Source organism: Dothidotthia symphoricarpi (genome assembly GCF_010015815.1).
Source record: "Dothidotthia symphoricarpi CBS 119687 unplaced genomic scaffold P153scaffold_31, whole genome shotgun sequence".
NCBI lineage: Eukaryota > Fungi > Ascomycota > Dothideomycetes > Pleosporales > Dothidotthiaceae > Dothidotthia > Dothidotthia symphoricarpi.
The window spans coordinates 163,394-179,225 of NW_022985038.1; the positions used below are offsets into that span (position 1 = coordinate 163,394).

At 49.2% G+C, this 15,832-nt stretch overlaps 7 protein-coding genes across 7 annotated transcripts; 2 read left to right on the forward strand and 5 right to left on the reverse strand.

The window, feature by feature from the left end:
* Positions 1–54: 54 nt before the first annotated feature.
* P153DRAFT_328351 (uncharacterized protein) lies at positions 55–2,477 on the reverse strand. Its single transcript, XM_033665353.1, has 4 exons — positions 2,395–2,477; positions 2,311–2,338; positions 1,764–2,231; positions 55–1,718 (listed from the first exon to the last, which is right to left on the reverse strand). The coding sequence occupies exons 2-4, from the start codon at positions 2,332–2,334 to the stop codon at positions 483–485; spliced, it is 1,728 nt and encodes a 575-aa protein (XP_033517875.1). The 5' UTR covers positions 2,335–2,338; positions 2,395–2,477; the 3' UTR covers positions 55–482.
* Positions 2,478–3,512: 1,035 nt separating this feature from the next.
* On the reverse strand, positions 3,513–5,402 carry P153DRAFT_391572 (MFS general substrate transporter; the record flags this gene model as incomplete). Its single annotated transcript, XM_033671080.1, has 5 exons — positions 3,513–4,213; positions 4,267–4,447; positions 4,497–4,832; positions 4,890–5,150; positions 5,205–5,402. 5 exons carry the CDS (start codon positions 5,400–5,402, stop codon positions 3,513–3,515), a joined length of 1,677 nt encoding a protein of 558 aa, XP_033517876.1.
* A 1,313-nt stretch (positions 5,403–6,715) lies between these two features.
* On the reverse strand, positions 6,716–8,134 carry P153DRAFT_303864 (uncharacterized protein; the record flags this gene model as incomplete). Its single annotated transcript, XM_033664548.1, has 1 exon — positions 6,716–8,134. The coding sequence occupies one exon, from the start codon at positions 8,132–8,134 to the stop codon at positions 6,716–6,718; it is 1,419 nt and encodes a 472-aa protein (XP_033517877.1).
* A 531-nt stretch (positions 8,135–8,665) lies between these two features.
* Positions 8,666–9,209, reverse strand: P153DRAFT_303957 (transcriptional coactivator/pterin dehydratase; the record flags this gene model as incomplete). Its single annotated transcript, XM_033664553.1, has 3 exons — positions 8,666–8,866; positions 8,918–8,980; positions 9,054–9,209. 3 exons carry the CDS (start codon positions 9,207–9,209, stop codon positions 8,666–8,668), a joined length of 420 nt encoding a protein of 139 aa, XP_033517878.1.
* A 482-nt stretch (positions 9,210–9,691) lies between these two features.
* On the forward strand, positions 9,692–11,097 carry P153DRAFT_391575 (S-adenosyl-L-methionine-dependent methyltransferase; the record flags this gene model as incomplete). The annotated part of the gene is made up of 3 exons (XM_033671081.1): positions 9,692–10,073; positions 10,144–10,728; positions 10,787–11,097. 3 exons carry the CDS (start codon positions 9,692–9,694, stop codon positions 11,095–11,097), a joined length of 1,278 nt encoding a protein of 425 aa, XP_033517879.1.
* A 194-nt stretch (positions 11,098–11,291) lies between these two features.
* P153DRAFT_328360 (putative efflux pump antibiotic resistance protein) lies at positions 11,292–13,831 on the reverse strand. The gene is made up of 4 exons (XM_033665354.1): positions 13,305–13,831; positions 12,934–13,249; positions 12,758–12,873; positions 11,292–12,712 (listed from the first exon to the last, which is right to left on the reverse strand). Exons 1-4 carry the CDS (start codon positions 13,487–13,489, stop codon positions 11,680–11,682), a joined length of 1,650 nt encoding a protein of 549 aa, XP_033517880.1. The 5' UTR covers positions 13,490–13,831; the 3' UTR covers positions 11,292–11,679.
* Positions 13,832–14,413: 582 nt separating this feature from the next.
* Positions 14,414–15,303, forward strand: P153DRAFT_371682 (PRTase-like protein). Its single transcript, XM_033669313.1, has one exon. The coding sequence runs from the start codon at positions 14,425–14,427 to the stop codon at positions 15,088–15,090; it is 666 nt and encodes a 221-aa protein (XP_033517881.1). The 5' UTR covers positions 14,414–14,424; the 3' UTR covers positions 15,091–15,303.
* Positions 15,304–15,832: the final 529 nt, after the last annotated feature.

Consider the following 15,832-nt stretch of genomic DNA (forward strand, 5'->3'; position numbering starts at 1 on the left):
TCACCTCAACATCGATATATATCCTGATGTCTTGAATGAGTATACTTTTTTTTTGATTGCTTCAGCCACATAACTCTATATCTCACTCAGACCATTCCATCTCCAGCATCTCCATTACTCCAAATATCTTACATCCCTGACGTCCTACAAACATCGTCTTCTAATCAACACACTCCCCTCTTAACGACCATCCAGACACACGCCACAGTAACACAGCCCCACCACCACATCCAGATAGAACCATCCATCTGCACGGTAACCGCTTCACTTGTCTCGCATATACTCCTGCTCCAGGATCTCAAAACGAGTCTGAAGTCAGTGGCTGAACTGAACAAGTCGCCTCACTCAACTCACTCGACCCGACAAACTTCTGTTTCCGTTGTCTTTGCCCAGTAAAACAAATCGCCAAGGCAAGGCCAGACCGACATGATGAAGAGTAATCAACGATTCTACCTGTACGGCAGTGCACTCCCATCCGCTCATCAATGTTGATCATGCTGCTCCTGGCCTGCAACCGCACCTGTCCCACCATTCAAAGCATCCCAGTTCATCGCAGACCAGTCCACGCCATCCATCTGGACATCTTGCAGAGACAGCCCGGGTAGATCAACACACGACCCCAGCCCCGATGATGCATAATCATCGAGCACGCCCATGTCATGAATGGGATCGTAGACATTGCCACCCATATCCGTGGATGTGACAAAACCCGCCAACCCAACCGCCACATCATCACATCGTTCCCGAGCGCCAGAAACCTCTGCCATACGCGCCAACCGCTGCCTAATAGACACCACCAGCCGCGACATCTCCATCGATGACGCAGAAGCAGCCTCGCGCGCCTCCCAAGCCTGTAGCACAAACCCCGCCAGCAGCTCAAAGAAGCGCGATCCTCCCGCCAGCAACTCATCATTCGCGTGGTAATTCTCGCTCATCACTCGCCACGCCGTCGTGGCTTGATCACCCACGGGCCGCCACTTCAGATACTGCACTGTCTGGATGTACGCGACGAACGGGAAGTAGGCGTGTACCATCCACAGGAACCCCTTTGTTAGGGGGGAGCTGACGAGCTTCGTGTTGCATTCCAGCATCCTGAGCGCGTAGGAGAGCGCTGCTTCGCGCTGCGTCTCGGCTTGGTGGAGTGCGGAGCCGGCGTACCGCGAGTGGTGCTCCATGAGGCGGAATTTCGCGATAGTCTCGCGTGTCGTCCAGAGGATTGTGAAGTGCAGTGGGTTATCGAGATCGCAGAAGTCGAGGTACTTGGCCTGGATTGTCTTCTCAAAGCGGTTTGTCTCCCCACCTTCCGTGTGGACGTCCCTGGGCAGGAGAGACGGCGCGTAGTAGCCCAGATGGAACACGGTGCGACGAACAAACTCCCCCATCTCGCTGCGCACAACGGCAAAAAGCGCGTCGGTGCTTTTTCCCTGCACACGTGGCGCCTCTTTCATGTCGTGTCGCAGATCCGAGTCATTCACGTTAAGAGGCACGCTGCAGTCCCACAGGGGCAGTAGTGATGTGGCTTGGAAGTCGGCCATTTCGCCTATTCGCGTGTCGAACAGGATGAGCGACCACCAGAGTCGTCTGCTCATTTCGGCTTCGAGGGGCGTGAGTTTGGCCAGCGCGGCTTCACTGTGGATGCCCATACGTTGCGCGATACGGACCGCAACGCCGAGCATCGAGGACAGAGACTCAGGGGTCGTGTTGGTTCTGACGGAGATCTGCCTTGATCAGAAAGCGCAGGTATATAAAGCCGATCAACGCACAAGATAAAGGTACAGCGCAGTCAAGCAGTCGCGACTCGTACACCGCAGAAACCGACTATTCAACAGCGCCTGTTGACACCCCAGATGATACGCCGCTAAAAGCTCCGACTTGTTCGTCCCAAACATTCCCCTACACTCCTCCTCACTGAGACTCGAGACGGCGGTGCAGTAGATGCCGAACATGAGCGCCTCCAGTTTCGGCGCGATGTTCAAGATGTTCCCCGCGGCTTCTATAATCTGGCCTTGCAGGCTGGGCGTATGCGTGACTTTCAACAAGGGGTTCACGTTGTCGAGATACAGCTGCCACAGCTGGAATCCCTGAACTGGCTGCGGGTGCAGCGTGTACATTGCGACGGGGGTCTGGGACCGGCCGAAGAGGAGGTGGTTGTCGTCTTCGATTGTAGCGTCCCAGGCTTGTTTGAAGACGGTTGGTTGGACGTCGTCGTCTGATGGGTCGTCGTTGTCGATCTGTTTGGACACTGTTAGACAAGACAAGACAAGACAAGACTTGTATATGTTAGGTAAGTAGGTAGGGCGGGAAATTCACCTCTTCACGCATGGCGTTGAACATACCCCTAGCATATTAATTAGCACATCCTACATCACCCCCTAGTTCTTCATGAACACATACTTCTGCTCCTGTATCTTCGGAACAGGCGTACTCGTGCCAGTCCTCTCCTCCTCCTTCTCCTCCTCTTTTCCCTCCTCCCCCCCACCCCCAGCCCCAGCCCCAAAACGCTCAACCTCAACCCCACACCGGCCCAACATCTCCTCATACCGCCGCAGACGCACAAGCATTTCTTCCTCCGGAAAACGGCGTCTCCGGCGCCGTGGGACAAGCTTTGCGGGCACGCATTGCACACGCGCTTTTACGCAGGTGGCGCAGGGGGTGTTGTGGTCGCATTTTACTTTGCGCTGTTGGCAGAGCGTGCAGGCTAGGAGGCGGTGGGGTTTTGATTTAGGGGCGGAGGTTGAGGGCTGGGGTGGCGACATTGTGGGTGTGAGGATTGGTGTAGTTGGGTTATAGGCGTGTATTGTTGAAGTTTGGTCGGCTCAGCTTGTACAGGTAGAAATGAATGTATTGATGTTTGGTTTATGGTTATTAAACATGCAAAAATGACTCATCGACTCGTCAAGGTCTGCACTGTGTGAGAGCATATAAATACTTCAACACTCCCCCATGCTCTGCACAGGGTAGGCTTCTTTGATAGGATGCTTGGATGCCTAGGTGCCTAGATGCCATTTTGGCCCAACCGGTTCAACTGGCCCAACCAGCAGAAAAGAAGGTATAAATTCTCAGTAGTAAGTGAGGCTCGAACTCGGGCTATGCCCTAACGTAACCCCTACTCAACCAACTGCGCTAACCGGGCTCATAACCTATTAAACATGCAAAAATGACTCATCGACTCGTCAAGGTCTGCACTGTGTGAGAGCATATAAATACTTCAACAATGGTACAGTGTCTTGAAAATAGTGAGTCCGGAGGCTTTACACTTGTTTTGTTAATATAAACTTTATGTACGGACTCGAATCGATTAATCAAGCTCAGGCAAGATCAATAATGAATTGGTGTTTATGGGACAGTTGTAATTGTCGATAGGCTTTCCTGTGAAGTTGTCATGGCTAGTTCGGTCATAGAATTAGTAAGCGACTTCCTATCAATCGCTTTGGAGACGACAAGTCCTCGATCCTCGATACATACCACTTTGTATTGTGGTATACTTTCTCGACTGGCATTGATGACAGACATTAAAACATCGTCGCACTCGTCTCAACAACTTCACCGTCCTTCTCTTCATCTGCTGGAGGGGATCTAACAGCACCCTCGCGCGTGCTCCTCCACTCCAACCCTGCTGCGCCGAGGAAAGCCAACGCCGTGAGAACCGCCCCAACTTTGAATACGTCCTGGAGCGCCGCATTATATGCCTCAAGAACAGCCGGCTTCATTTCCACCGGCAGCGAGCTGATCAGTCCCGTGACACCGCCAGATGTAACCAGCGACTTGTCGAACCCAGAAACTCGGGCAAGCTTGCTCAGTAACTGAACACTCAGTATATTCGTCGCTATAGGGACGCCAATCGCGCCACCTACGAGCTGCCCAAAGAACAGCAAGGCCATCCCGATGGGAACATCGCGTGACGACAGAACTGTCTGAACAGCAATGGTAGGTGTCTGCATGGCAAGACCCATGCCGAAGCCGAACACAACCTGATAGCCGATCCACTTTGCATGGCCTGTGTCGACTTCGAGTAGAACGAACAGTCCGGCTCCAATGGCCATGATGGCAGCTCCAAGAATCCCGACTGGCGTGTAGTATCCGAGCTTCTGGGTGACGGCCCCAAAGAGAATCGATGCGATTAGCATTGACAACATCAACGGAAGGAGTTTGATGCCTGCTTTCACTGCGGAGTCGCCTTTGACGGTTTGAAACCAGACCGGGAGGTAGTAGACTGTGAAGCAGGTTAGTCGTGATTGTGGCATCTGCTGGAGATTCTGTACGTACTGATGACATACATCCCGGCACCGACGAAGGACATTTGCCACAAACCTGCAACGACGCTACGTTGCTTGAGTAACCGAGGGGGGACCATTGCCGTCTTTGGAAAGTATATCTGGACAGCAACAAAGGAGACGAGCAAGATTGACGTGACAGTCAATAGTGCGATAACACGGCCGCTATCCCACTACACGCTGTCAGTCCAGAAAATGTTTATAACCGGCAGGGAAACTCACCGCATAAGCCTGACCTCCCCACTGCAGTGCCAACACCAAGCAGATCACACCAGGTACAAGGCACAAAGCGCCCAGAGGATCCAATTGCCACAACTTCTCCGTCCACGAGAGGCTAACAGTCTTCGAGTTGGGGACCTTGATCGTAAACGCCCGGACAAGCATAACCGCTCCCCCAACAGGCAGATTAACATAAAAGCACCACCGCCACGACGTATTCGACGTAAGCGCGCCGCCAACCAAAGGGCCGAGTATAATCGCAACTCCGAACACAGCGCCCAGCAGCCCATTCATCCCCGGCTGTTTCTCCAGCGGAACAACACGCGTTATCGTCACTACCTAGTCCCACGCGTCAGCAGATGAACCCCAGTTTGCGTCCCCGACACCGCAACTCACAGATCCAGCCAGAATCCCCGCCGCGCCAACTCCAGCCACTGCCCGGCCAGTGATAAACACTACCGAGCTCGGCGCCGCTCCGCACACAGCAGACCCAACTTCAAATAGCAGGATGCTTAGCAGTAGGACCGTCTTCACGTTGTACAGGGAGTAGATCTTGCCGAATAGGAGCTGCGACGCGCCGCTCGCTATTAGATACGCGCTCGCGTACCACCCGATGTCGGGGAGGGAGGTGAATTCATCGGTGATGTTGGGGATGGCCTGCTCGTATTCAATTAGCTGGCTTCTTGTGTGAACACGACTGGGTGTTCGTACGGTGGTGACGATTGTTCTGTCCAGCGCGATTAGGAACATGGCCATTAGGGAGGTGGCTGTTAGGAGGAGGATTGTTGTAAGTTGTTGTTTTTGGAATGCTTCCGAGGGGTTGGTGTCGGAGGACATATCTTGAGGGGACTTCTCGGTCAGGGGTGGGGGAGTGCTGATGCCGTGCTGGTTTGGGGATGGCGAGGTCATTGTATGTCTATTTGAATGGCGTAATTGTCGATATCTGCGCGTAGTACCAAGTACGAAGTATCACGGTGTTCTCCTTTACAGTCGTTTGCGTCGCAGTCAGATGAACCGATATTCACAATTTGTAGGTAACAAGAACGGGCGCGAGCTAGAATGAGCAAAACAATATTTTTACACACGATATCATGCACTGGTATATAAATCAAACTCATCGGAGTATACCAATTTTCCGGCACAGGCAAATGTTCATGTTCACGTGACTTAACGGACTTGATGAAAGTCCGTCTGCTAGTACGGTGTCAAGCTAGTCCGTCGAACCACTTGGTGGCCGATTTTTGTTGTAAGGAATAATTTGCGGTTGGTGCTCGATATGAGGGACGAACTGTGAATTTGATATCTGACGGACTATTGTATGTGACTTGATACTATGTGCGGCTATTTTTGCCAAACCATTTCTTCCTACTCCCAATCTGATCCAACTCATCTCCAACCCTAAAAAGTAGCTCGCTCTCCTCAGCCGTAACGTATATCGTCTCTCGTCAAACCTCGCTTTTCCCCTCCCCCATTCCCCATCCTATGCCCCTTACCATCTCCCCTCCATACCGCCCCATCGCAAGGCCAATCTCTCAGAATGTGAACTGCTCCACGGTCATCCGCCCCATCGATCACATCAAAGATCAATCATCGCATCGGTGGTTTAGTGGTATATATAACTTTAACCTAATTCTAGTGTTAAAATTCTAGGTTAGAGTTTTGTTATAGTAGACCATACGTTAAGTTAGAGTTAGAAAGAAGTTAGGTTATACTCATTTAAAACCTAACTCTAACCTAGTTCTAACTTACCTACTAACGTACTCTTACCTATTTACTAGCGTATTTACAATTCTGTACTCTAGTAACAGGTAAGATAGTAGAGACTAGAAATGTTGTTAAGTTAGCTTAAGTAGCAGAGTCTAGGTTTAGAGATCTGCTTAGGGCGGCGAGGGAAGTATAGCTAGTTGAAAGTAGAAAGTTTATATACTTGCTACAAGCAATGATATCCTCAGTTAACTACATATCTAGCAAGCTGCCTACCAGCGTCTCGGGTGTCGCATTGGTTAACTGGCTCAGGAAGTGCCCGGGTACAGTGAGACAGCCCTCGCCCAGTCCAGATCAGCGTGTTGGCTCTGGACCTCAAACGTGGATTTGATGCCGCCGTCGCGCTCAGGGAATAGATACCAGCCGATGAGGTAGTCGTGCCCTTGGTAGTCGTGGAAGCTCCAGTTGGAAGTCGACTGGGGCGTTTCGAGGAAGCACAGGCTCAGGTAGTGAATTGTTCACCACTCTTTCTCTGCTAGAAAACTCCAGAGATTGATTTGCTCTCCTGCTTGCCAATCCTCAAACATAAGGTGGCTCTTGATGATGCACAGAAGCTCCTTTTGTTTATCTGAACCTTCTTTAGCCTTCTGCATTAATCTCGAGCAAACAATTTTGTATGCTGTTTTGTGTGCTCTATGCTTGATCGTATTTCTGACTTCAAAATACATCCAACTTCTACTAGTCGCCAGATATTCAATGCGCTCTTTCGCTGACATGGGAAGTAGGACATCATCAGAGGAACCGGTTGGACCACCGCGAGTGAAGACTCGCTGCTCTATCTCGCTGGCAGGAAGCTCATAACCCTTGTTTTGTACCAGCACCGCGAGTTGTATTGGCGTGATCGGCTCAGAGAGCGTCATCATGTTCCCAGTTGAAAGATGTTTCAGTGCTTTTTGTCCGAGGAGATACTCAGCCAGATCAATGGCAAGCTTCTCCGTGAGGGATGCGTATGTGTAACTCTTGTTCTGCTTCAGCGCTTCGGTGAACATCGGTGTGAGCAACTGACTGAATATCATGCCGTCAGATATTTTGGGCCCTGTCCCTGCACTCATTCCTGGCGATCTAACCAATGCGGTGAGGCTTTTGTGCAATAGAGCCAGGTGTGTTTGGTATTTGTTTCCGAAGAGAGATGGACACAGCGTCGCGCAGCTAAGGTGTGCAAAGTCATGGAGATCCCATAGTGGGATCGTCTCTGCCAGCACGCTCTCGCTAGTTCGTTCAAAGTCTACGGCCCGAATGACCACATGCCTCTCTCCGACCGACGAGATGGCATTTGGAGGCACAAAACTGCTAGCGTGATCCACTCGTAGCCCGTCGCGTCTGATGTAGGCATGAACGGCGTAGTTTATAGCCCGAATACCTGCGGCATCAACTCGTAGGAACTCATCAATGGCTTGTGTTTCACTTGGATGAGCCTTTATAGAGGATAGGTAAATGTCGCGGGCATCGGATCGCGAAACAAGATAAATAACTCCGTAATGTTGGGCTGAAAGTACTGCTTTCCATACATCTGGCCGTGTGTTGATCGAATTACAAAGAAGATTGTCTGCACTGTTCGATTTAGATAACAGGGGCGCTAGAATTGCTCTGCATCCTTCTAGAGCATAATGCAAAAGTCTGCTCTTCATAGCTGTGATGATCTCATGTATGCGCGATGATTCGTCAAAGAGAGGATAATCCGAAATGAGGCCATCGAGCCAGCTGATAGAAGGGTGGTATGTATGACAAGTGTCAGAGAAGAGGGTAAGACTCCTAGGTGGCGACTTTGCAAGGCGAGCAGAAGTATTGATGCTTTTCGATGAAGGAGAGCATTCTACGCCCGATTGTAGCCTTTTGATCTTTTGAAAATGATGAGGGCTGTGTATCTGTGACAGCATCGAGGCTTGTTGCGTATAAGCCATCATGAAACTGGTAAGGGATAGAATGTTGGTAGTGAGTAAGTCGTTGTTCGGTGTTTTCATATGAATATATATTTTGCTATCTTTCGTGACACATATTCGGACATCGTGCATATCGGGTATCATGCATACTGAGGTATCATGCATATTGAGGCATCATGCATGCTTTGCATGTAACAGTGGACTATCTGTTATCGCGTTGGCTACTCATTAAGGTGGATGCTAAAGCAGTTGGTTGTTTTGTATTTGTTCTTTTCCGTAAGATCTACTGTTTTGGCGGTGACCAGAGTCTTGTGAAGAGCACGTTACATGTTGCAACTACCAGTGATAGCTTAAGCATCCTGCCTCTGGCATTACAAAACGGACAATATATCTTTATCGATTCTCCCTGCAATCTTGTGATATCACATGCACCCTAAACACCCCTGTGGTTCGAGCCCAATATCTGACACCAAAGTAACCTTAACTAGCTTTTTCAACGGGGATTCATACTTCTCTAGATTCGGCCTTTTACACCACTATGTGCTCTGCGACATTTCTTGAACCAGTTATTTGATCGATCAGTCTTGTTAACCCAGAACTCGAAGTCGTCTCTAGTGTAGCACCGAACGCAAGCGCAGTTTCCTCGCAAAAAACAGCCATATGAACGTCTTTGTCCGTAAGGATCGAATCAGAATGAGTGGTCCAACGAATAAAGACTTGATTGTATATCTAAGTGGGTCAACTACTAAGCTGAGTCTGATTACTGTCGACATCACTTACATTCGACCACTCCGGATGATGTTTGCTCGCTACTGCTTTGGCCGCCACCGCGTCCATGAACTGCTTCGCAGACATCAGAACATGAAACAGCTAAAACGTGACATCAATACGGAAGTCTATTTCTGCGCCTACTCACCCATGTTTTTTTGAACGTCGGAAAGCTAATCTTGGCTTCCAGAGATGCACCATCGTTGCTGACCCGCCACCTTCCTGCCGAATTAGCAATTAAGTGGTCAACCTGGCTCTGCAAGGTTATCTTCAGCTCAGCTGGGATGGAGGTGGAGGAGGACATGGTCCAGAGTCTTAGGAAGGAAGAGCGGTGTGCTGGAGGAATACTGTAGTAAGATCGTTTAGGTTTGTATCATTCCATAACACTTTTAGTTCAACAGTCAAGTTTACCAACCTAGCCCAGTCCGGCATCTTCTTAAGAGAGTTTTGAGTGCGTCCCGCACGAGTCGAATAGATTGCCGGGGCACGGGGATTTGAGCCGTTGCGTGCAAGCCCCATTTTCTAATCATTATGCAACGTTACAAAGTTTAGTTATGCACTGTGGTTCTTCCGGGGGGGTTCGGCAACCCTATTGGGCCCCACTTTATGGATTTGCTGAAATCTCAGAGGGGTACCACAGTATCGTTCCCAACTTATGTTCCCAGTCTAGACCATAAATCTTAGCTAGATCTGTGGTACTTCTCGTCCTCTAACACTCATCACAACTGTTTGACAATCTTCAAGAAGCACACCTATTCCTCCCATCGCAGACTTCTTTCTGCCATAATGCTCACTAGTTCCTCCTCTCCTGAGGAGATATTGGCCCTCGTTAAACTCATAAACCAATCATTATGTTCTCTCACAAGTGGAGATACTTTTGCATCCAATATCTCGCGGTGTGAACTGGTATCAGCCGCCGAAAGACTCGTACTTGCAGCGCGCAGTCCAGAGGAGAACCTTTTTGCTATTGCACAACAGGTGATCACTCCTTACACATTCAAACGTCACCGAAACGGTATGGTATTAACATGGCATGTGCAGCCAGCCCAAAACGCTGCTCTTCGATGTGCGATCGCGCTCGGTATACCCTCATTACTACCCCTCGATGGAAGCCCTCTTAGCACTGACGAGCTGGGATTATCAACAGGGGCAGAGAAGAACTTGCTGAGTATGTATCATTATGTTCACTGTTGGCTTATTTCATCACCAGAGTGAACATCTCTAACGCAACCCATTAGAACGCCTATTGCAAGCATGTGCGAGTACTTCCCTTATAGCCCAAACATCCGAGCAGCACTATGCGCATAGTGCCATCTCCCGCGCGCTGATCTCATCTGCAAACCGTGACTTGATAACCCTGATGTACGATTACAATGGCCGCGCTATCTTCGCTCTCCCCGAGTTTCTCAAAAGCCGACAATGGCAAGACCCAGGAACTTATGAGCACTGTGCTTTCATGTTCGGATCGCGCACCGAATTGCCTATGTGGGAGTATCGCGACCAAAACGAAGACTGCAGGAAAGTGTTTGACTCAGGAATGCGGAGTGAGATTGTGGCGAGCTTATCGACAGAGAAGAGCAGCGGGCCATTTGCATTCGGCGAAGAACTTGGACACGAGGCAATCGAAGATGGGGTTACCATCATTGATCTTGGTGGTGGCCGGGGCCAGGCTCTTGAGCAGATCCGCGCGGATCATCCAGAGCTAAAAGGACGGTTTGTGCTCCTCGATCTAAAACCGGTTATCGACAGAGCTATAGAAATCGGATTACCTTCCTGGATAGAGCCAGTAGTTGGATCCTTTTTCGAGAGTCTGCCTATCCGCGGTACGTCTCACCTGCATCAAGATTAGTGACACAATAGGCTTACGCTTATATTTTTTAGGAGCCCAAATGTATTTTATTCGCCGCACACTGCACAACTGGGGCGACGAGCCTTGTCGGATCATCCTGCGTAACGTCGCTGCTGCCATGACTCCAGGATTTTCACGCCTGATCATCACCGATATGGTCGTGGACAATGTAGGTGCGGCTCGAGAAATGGCTTGGGAGGATCTCAACATGATGACCATTGGTGGAATTGAACGTACAGAGAGGCAGTGGCGTGATTTGCTTGGCGATTGCGGTTTCAAAATTCATAAGATATGGAGGAACAGCGCAGTTGAGCATGCAGTCATTGATGCAAGGGTAAAGTGAATGCTTGCCATGACTGTTTGAAACATTGTTACATAATCCCGAATAGTATTGAGAAGAAGACTTGCAACAGAGCTGATAATAATTTACACGATGCAACCCTTGTTTACATGAAGTTGTATTCGGCCCCACCTCGAGTTGCACTAGACCTTCTTTAAACCTCTCCTGGCTGTGCCACCTTCAGCAGGCCATTTTCCATCAAACCAAAGTTTAGCGGTATCAGTTTTCGTGGCACAGTGCAACGTGTTCGCTGCAAGACCCGGCTTTTCATAGAAAACAGTGGATTTGAAGGATTGGGGCTATCTAGAATAGGCAGCCTATCAATGAATGTCTCGTCAAGCAACTGACAGGTTCCTCGATTGTCGCAGAAATTCTCTGGGCTAGGTATATGAGGTATTGGGCGGGGGAAACGTGTAGTATTCATTCAGATACATTCTACATTGTCATGATATCTCAGGTCGTGGTATTTCGTAAGCAATACTACAGCGATGAAGGCCCAACCACAAGCAACACCTGAGCTGGACTGAACCCGTACATTCCCAGTAAATGGTAAACCAAGCCACGTTCCTCGCACATTTTCCTTGTCTAACTTGATGTAGGAGCTTTGAACTTGTTTTGCTTGGCCAGAAATGTCAATAGAAACAACGCACCGGCACATGCAAACATTAACCACCAGCCGTTACGCATACTCTCTGCATAGGCGGCGATTATATCCTTCCTCAACTCTGAAGAGTAACCATGCTTGATGGACTGCACGTCTTGTAAAATGTCGGTAATTTGAGCAGGGGTTAGTGTGAGGATTGCGAGAGACGCTCGAAGTTTGTTGATGTACACTGCCGCAAAAAAGGCGACGCCGAAAATATCTCCAACTGTCATGACGAAGATGACGAGACCGGTGACAATGCCGATGAGATGCGGTTGGGTGGCGACCTGGGCAGTAAGAAGCAGTCCGGACATGGCCGCGCCTTGTCCCATTCCTAAGACTATAAGGAGAACAACAGCCTCAGCGCGACTCGTGTGTACATTCCAGCGGGCCATGAGACCGCTTGTAAGTGTCATCAAAGCAGCCCCAACTTGAGCATTGATGAGGCTCAATTCGTACCGTGACGTGATGAAAGCCGCAATAGGGTTGCCTACCCCAAGGCCCAGCATCATAGGCAGTAGGCCAACTCCAGATATAGTGGCTGAGTCTCCAAACACGAGTTGAAAGAACTGCGGAATGTAGTACATGAGGCCAATGAGATTGGCCCCAAAGAAGAACTCTGCAGCCGTGATAGCAAGTACGGTATGGCTGCGGAATAGCGACGGATCTATCAGAGGATCGCGCACACGATGTTCGATAACGATGAAGAGGACCAGAAGCACGAACCCCCCGATAAGGCAGCCCACTACCTGCCCGTCACTCCAAGCAAATGTGTTGCCACCCCAAGAGACGCCGAGGAGGATACAGACCGTTCCGCCCACCAGGACGAGAATGCCGAGATAGTCTAGCTGGAGAAAGCTAGTTGTAAACGTATCCCTTGAGGTCTTGGGCAGCTTCAGGAAGCAGAGGGAGATGGCTAAGCTGATCGGCGAGATGCAGAGGTTAATGTAAAAACACCACCTCCATGAAGCGTACCTGAGCAAGGTTAGAATCTTGAAACAATGCCTAGGGAAAACGTACTGAGAAAAAACACCTCCAAGCAGAGGCCCGGCAACATCTGCTACGACCCAAATAAGACCAGTGATAGAGAGATACTTGCCCACATCCTTCAACGGGACAAGATCGGTAACAATGACCTGCGAAGTGATCAATATAACATGACATTGCAAGTAAAATTCTCAAAAGTAAGCGCTTACGTTGACCAGGCCATAGATGCCACCCCCGCCAATTCCTTGAATAACTCGTGACGCAACGAGCATTTTCATGCTTTTAGAGCCGCCACAGAGTCCACTACCAAGGATAAAGATAAGAGTGGCAATGTTAAACATGATATCATTGCCAAATATGCTGCCAAGCTTAGAATAGATTGGCAACACTAGGGCGAGGGAGACGAGAAAGCCAGTGGCAAGCCACGCAGAGTTTTTGTATTCATGAAACTCGGACGCGATGGTTGGAACGGCCGTGGCAACGATGTTGAAATCGATGGCCACTAACAGCATACCCAAATTCAGACTACAAGTACACTATTAGGCCAGTATCGCATCATTCATGAACAAAAGGAGCATACCCGAAGAAGACACTCCAGAACTGTTTCTTCCCGAGAGAGACTTTGGCACCAGGCAGATAGCCTTCCGATCCGGCTTCGTCAATGTCACCTGTGTCTGGGGAGGCGGTAGACTGTAGCGAAGCAGATTTTTCAGCATGACTTGCCTCCGCTTGTGCTACGGTGTGAGACGAAGGAGTCTTGTCCATGTCGTAGTGTTGGAAGAGGTATGTTGATGTGATAGTTCGCCAAAGGTGAGGAAATGGAAAGTACAGGCAAAGTGTTCAGGCAATAGGGAATATGTGACAAAGAGGTGCCTAGTGGATGATAAGGGTATGCTAAGTCGCTCGCGCCCCGCCCCATGCAACCCGACCCGCTACCCGCAGCGAGGGTGAAAGTATCAGCTTGTGAGGCCCTGCATGAAGCATAGCAAGGATGAGCCCGATAGCGGTAATGCAGCCGTTAGCCCTCGGTGGTACCCGCGTTAGGCACTAGCGATATGAGAAAAGAGACCTGGGCGACAACAAAGCGCTATGATCGTGGTGTTGGTGACTAGGCTTGAAGTAGCAGGCAAAAGACATAGCCAAGAAATCTTGGATCGTGCGAGGATGTAAATACCTACCCGAGCGCCGCACGTCCCTCGCAGGGTCGCGTGGGAGGGATGTCACACTGCATAAGATAAGGCCGCCCTTACGGCAGCTGAAACTGCTACAACAATGGAGCAGAGTTTTCAAGATCATCGCAGGTAAGGCCAGATGCGCCGTTAGATAAAGCAAGATTAGATTGTACCCATTGTCAGCTGAGTAAAAACTCGCATTTGAGGGTTGTAATCTATCTACTGTCTCCTACACAAACTTGCCTCCTACTAGTACAAGTTAGAGCGGTCCAGTTTTCACGGTACTAACGCGGCCATTGTACATGATGTTTTGCCTGCTGCCCAGTGTTCTTTTCCTCCTTGGGTTTCTAGCGCCGTGTCCTTGTATTACTTGCATAACTACTGACTGTTTCATGCAGCTAGACGGCCCGCAAATTTAGTGTTGATCTAGTGTTTATTCGGCTCGCGCCGCGTCCCTGTACTTAAACGACCATTCAGCTTCATGTTCTATCTATCCATTTCCACCTCTCTCCGCATACCGCTATCTAGATGCCTTCCAACCATGAATTGGAATCAGCCGCTGGCTCCTCCCAGCATGAAGCACCCGTTATCACACTGCTATCTTCCAACTCCACAATTCAATCTCTCTTTCCCACTTTTCTCGACTCGTCCATAACCGAAGCGACTATGCATCAGGTCGTTCAATCCATGACGGTCGAGCTGGTAGTTGCCGCCAAGAAAGAGGATCCATCCTTCAACAGCATCCCAGTCACTCTAGTCCCAATCCTTCGTGGGGCTCTTCCAATGTACGTGGCCGCCTCACAGCATTTCGCCGATCCTTTTTGCGTCCTCGTACGCGGCTTTCGGGCCCAGGAAAAGTCATCCGTCAGAATTGACTGGCTTGGACGACGCCCAATCCCGCTGGTTCCCAAGAACGGGCACATCGTATTACTCGACACTGTTATCGCGACCGGCGGCACCATTTTAAAGATTTGTGACGAGCTCATGGCGATAAGCGGCTCAGCAGAAAGGCATGTCACCATCCTGTCATGTTATGTTTCGCCTATTGGACTCGCAGCAGTGGCAAAACATCCCCTAGTCAGAAACGTTATCGTAGCCGCGACTGCGGAGAGAGTGGACGAGCATGGCTATGTTGTGCCGTACCCTGGCGATGTAGGAGACAAACTATTTGGAAGGGCCGAAGCAAGGAATTAAGCAAATGAATAGAAAACTACTAACGTACCTCCTGGGTCAACGGGCTACCTAGGTTAACGAGCCACTTTTGCCAAAACTACACCAAAACTCAACACTTGATTAACATTTCTAGGCTTCTTTACTAGATAGGAGTTCTAAGGATGTTATTCTTAAAAGGTTTATATAACGTACCTTACAGGTAGTTAGTATAGATAGGTAATTAGTATACTTCTGCCAAGACTCTATAAAACTACTACTCTATTATAGCTTATATTAGTATGAGTGAACTATTCAAGAAATAGTTTTGAATTAATACTACGTTATATCTAGTTCTAATCTGTAAAATATCAATATTAATATATGAACTTATTATTACATTTATTTCTTTCGCGTTAATTAAAACCTTCACAATATAGCTAATTATAAATATTAGTTATATATATGTATTTTAATTATTTACTAGTCTTTTTTGCCTGTTGACGTGTTAGTTCCAGCAAGATCGTGCATGCGTGCTATGGTTCCTCGCTGCTAGAAGATTTCTCTTTGCCGTGCTATATCGTACAGTGTTGCCAGATAGTGATATGCTGGACAAGACATTCGCGTGTGTTTGTTGTAGACATTCTTCGAGCTCCCACTAAAGGGGACTAGAAAGAGCCGACCTGTACTGTTAGCAGTTGAGAAGTGATGCTAAGAATGTGAGTACGAGTGTTAGCTGGCTGGAAAACGAGTGTGAGTAAAATTCATCTGCGAACAAGCCAGAAGA

Coding starts and splice junctions, on each gene's coding strand:
- P153DRAFT_371682 (XM_033669313.1), top strand. CDS start 14,425: ATGCCTTCCAACCATGAATTGGAATCAGCCGCTGGCTCCTCCCAGCAT.
- P153DRAFT_328351 (XM_033665353.1), bottom strand. CDS start 2,334: ATGTTCAACGCCATGCGTGAAGAG. Junction 2,232..2,310: donor TCAACGCCATGCGTGAAGAG/GTGAATTTCCCG, acceptor GTGTCCAAACAG/ATCGACAACGACGACCCATC. Junction 1,719..1,763: donor CTGCGCTGTACCTTTATCTT/GTGCGTTGATCG, acceptor TGATCAAGGCAG/ATCTCCGTCAGAACCAACAC.
- P153DRAFT_328360 (XM_033665354.1), bottom strand. CDS start 13,489: ATGGACAAGACTCCTTCGTCTCACACCGTAGCACAAGCGGAGGCAAGT. Junction 13,250..13,304: donor TTCTGGAGTGTCTTCTTCGG/GTATGCTCCTTT, acceptor GTGTACTTGTAG/TCTGAATTTGGGTATGCTGT. Junction 12,713..12,757: donor CTTGGAGGTGTTTTTTCTCA/GTACGTTTTCCC, acceptor AACCTTGCTCAG/GTACGCTTCATGGAGGTGGT.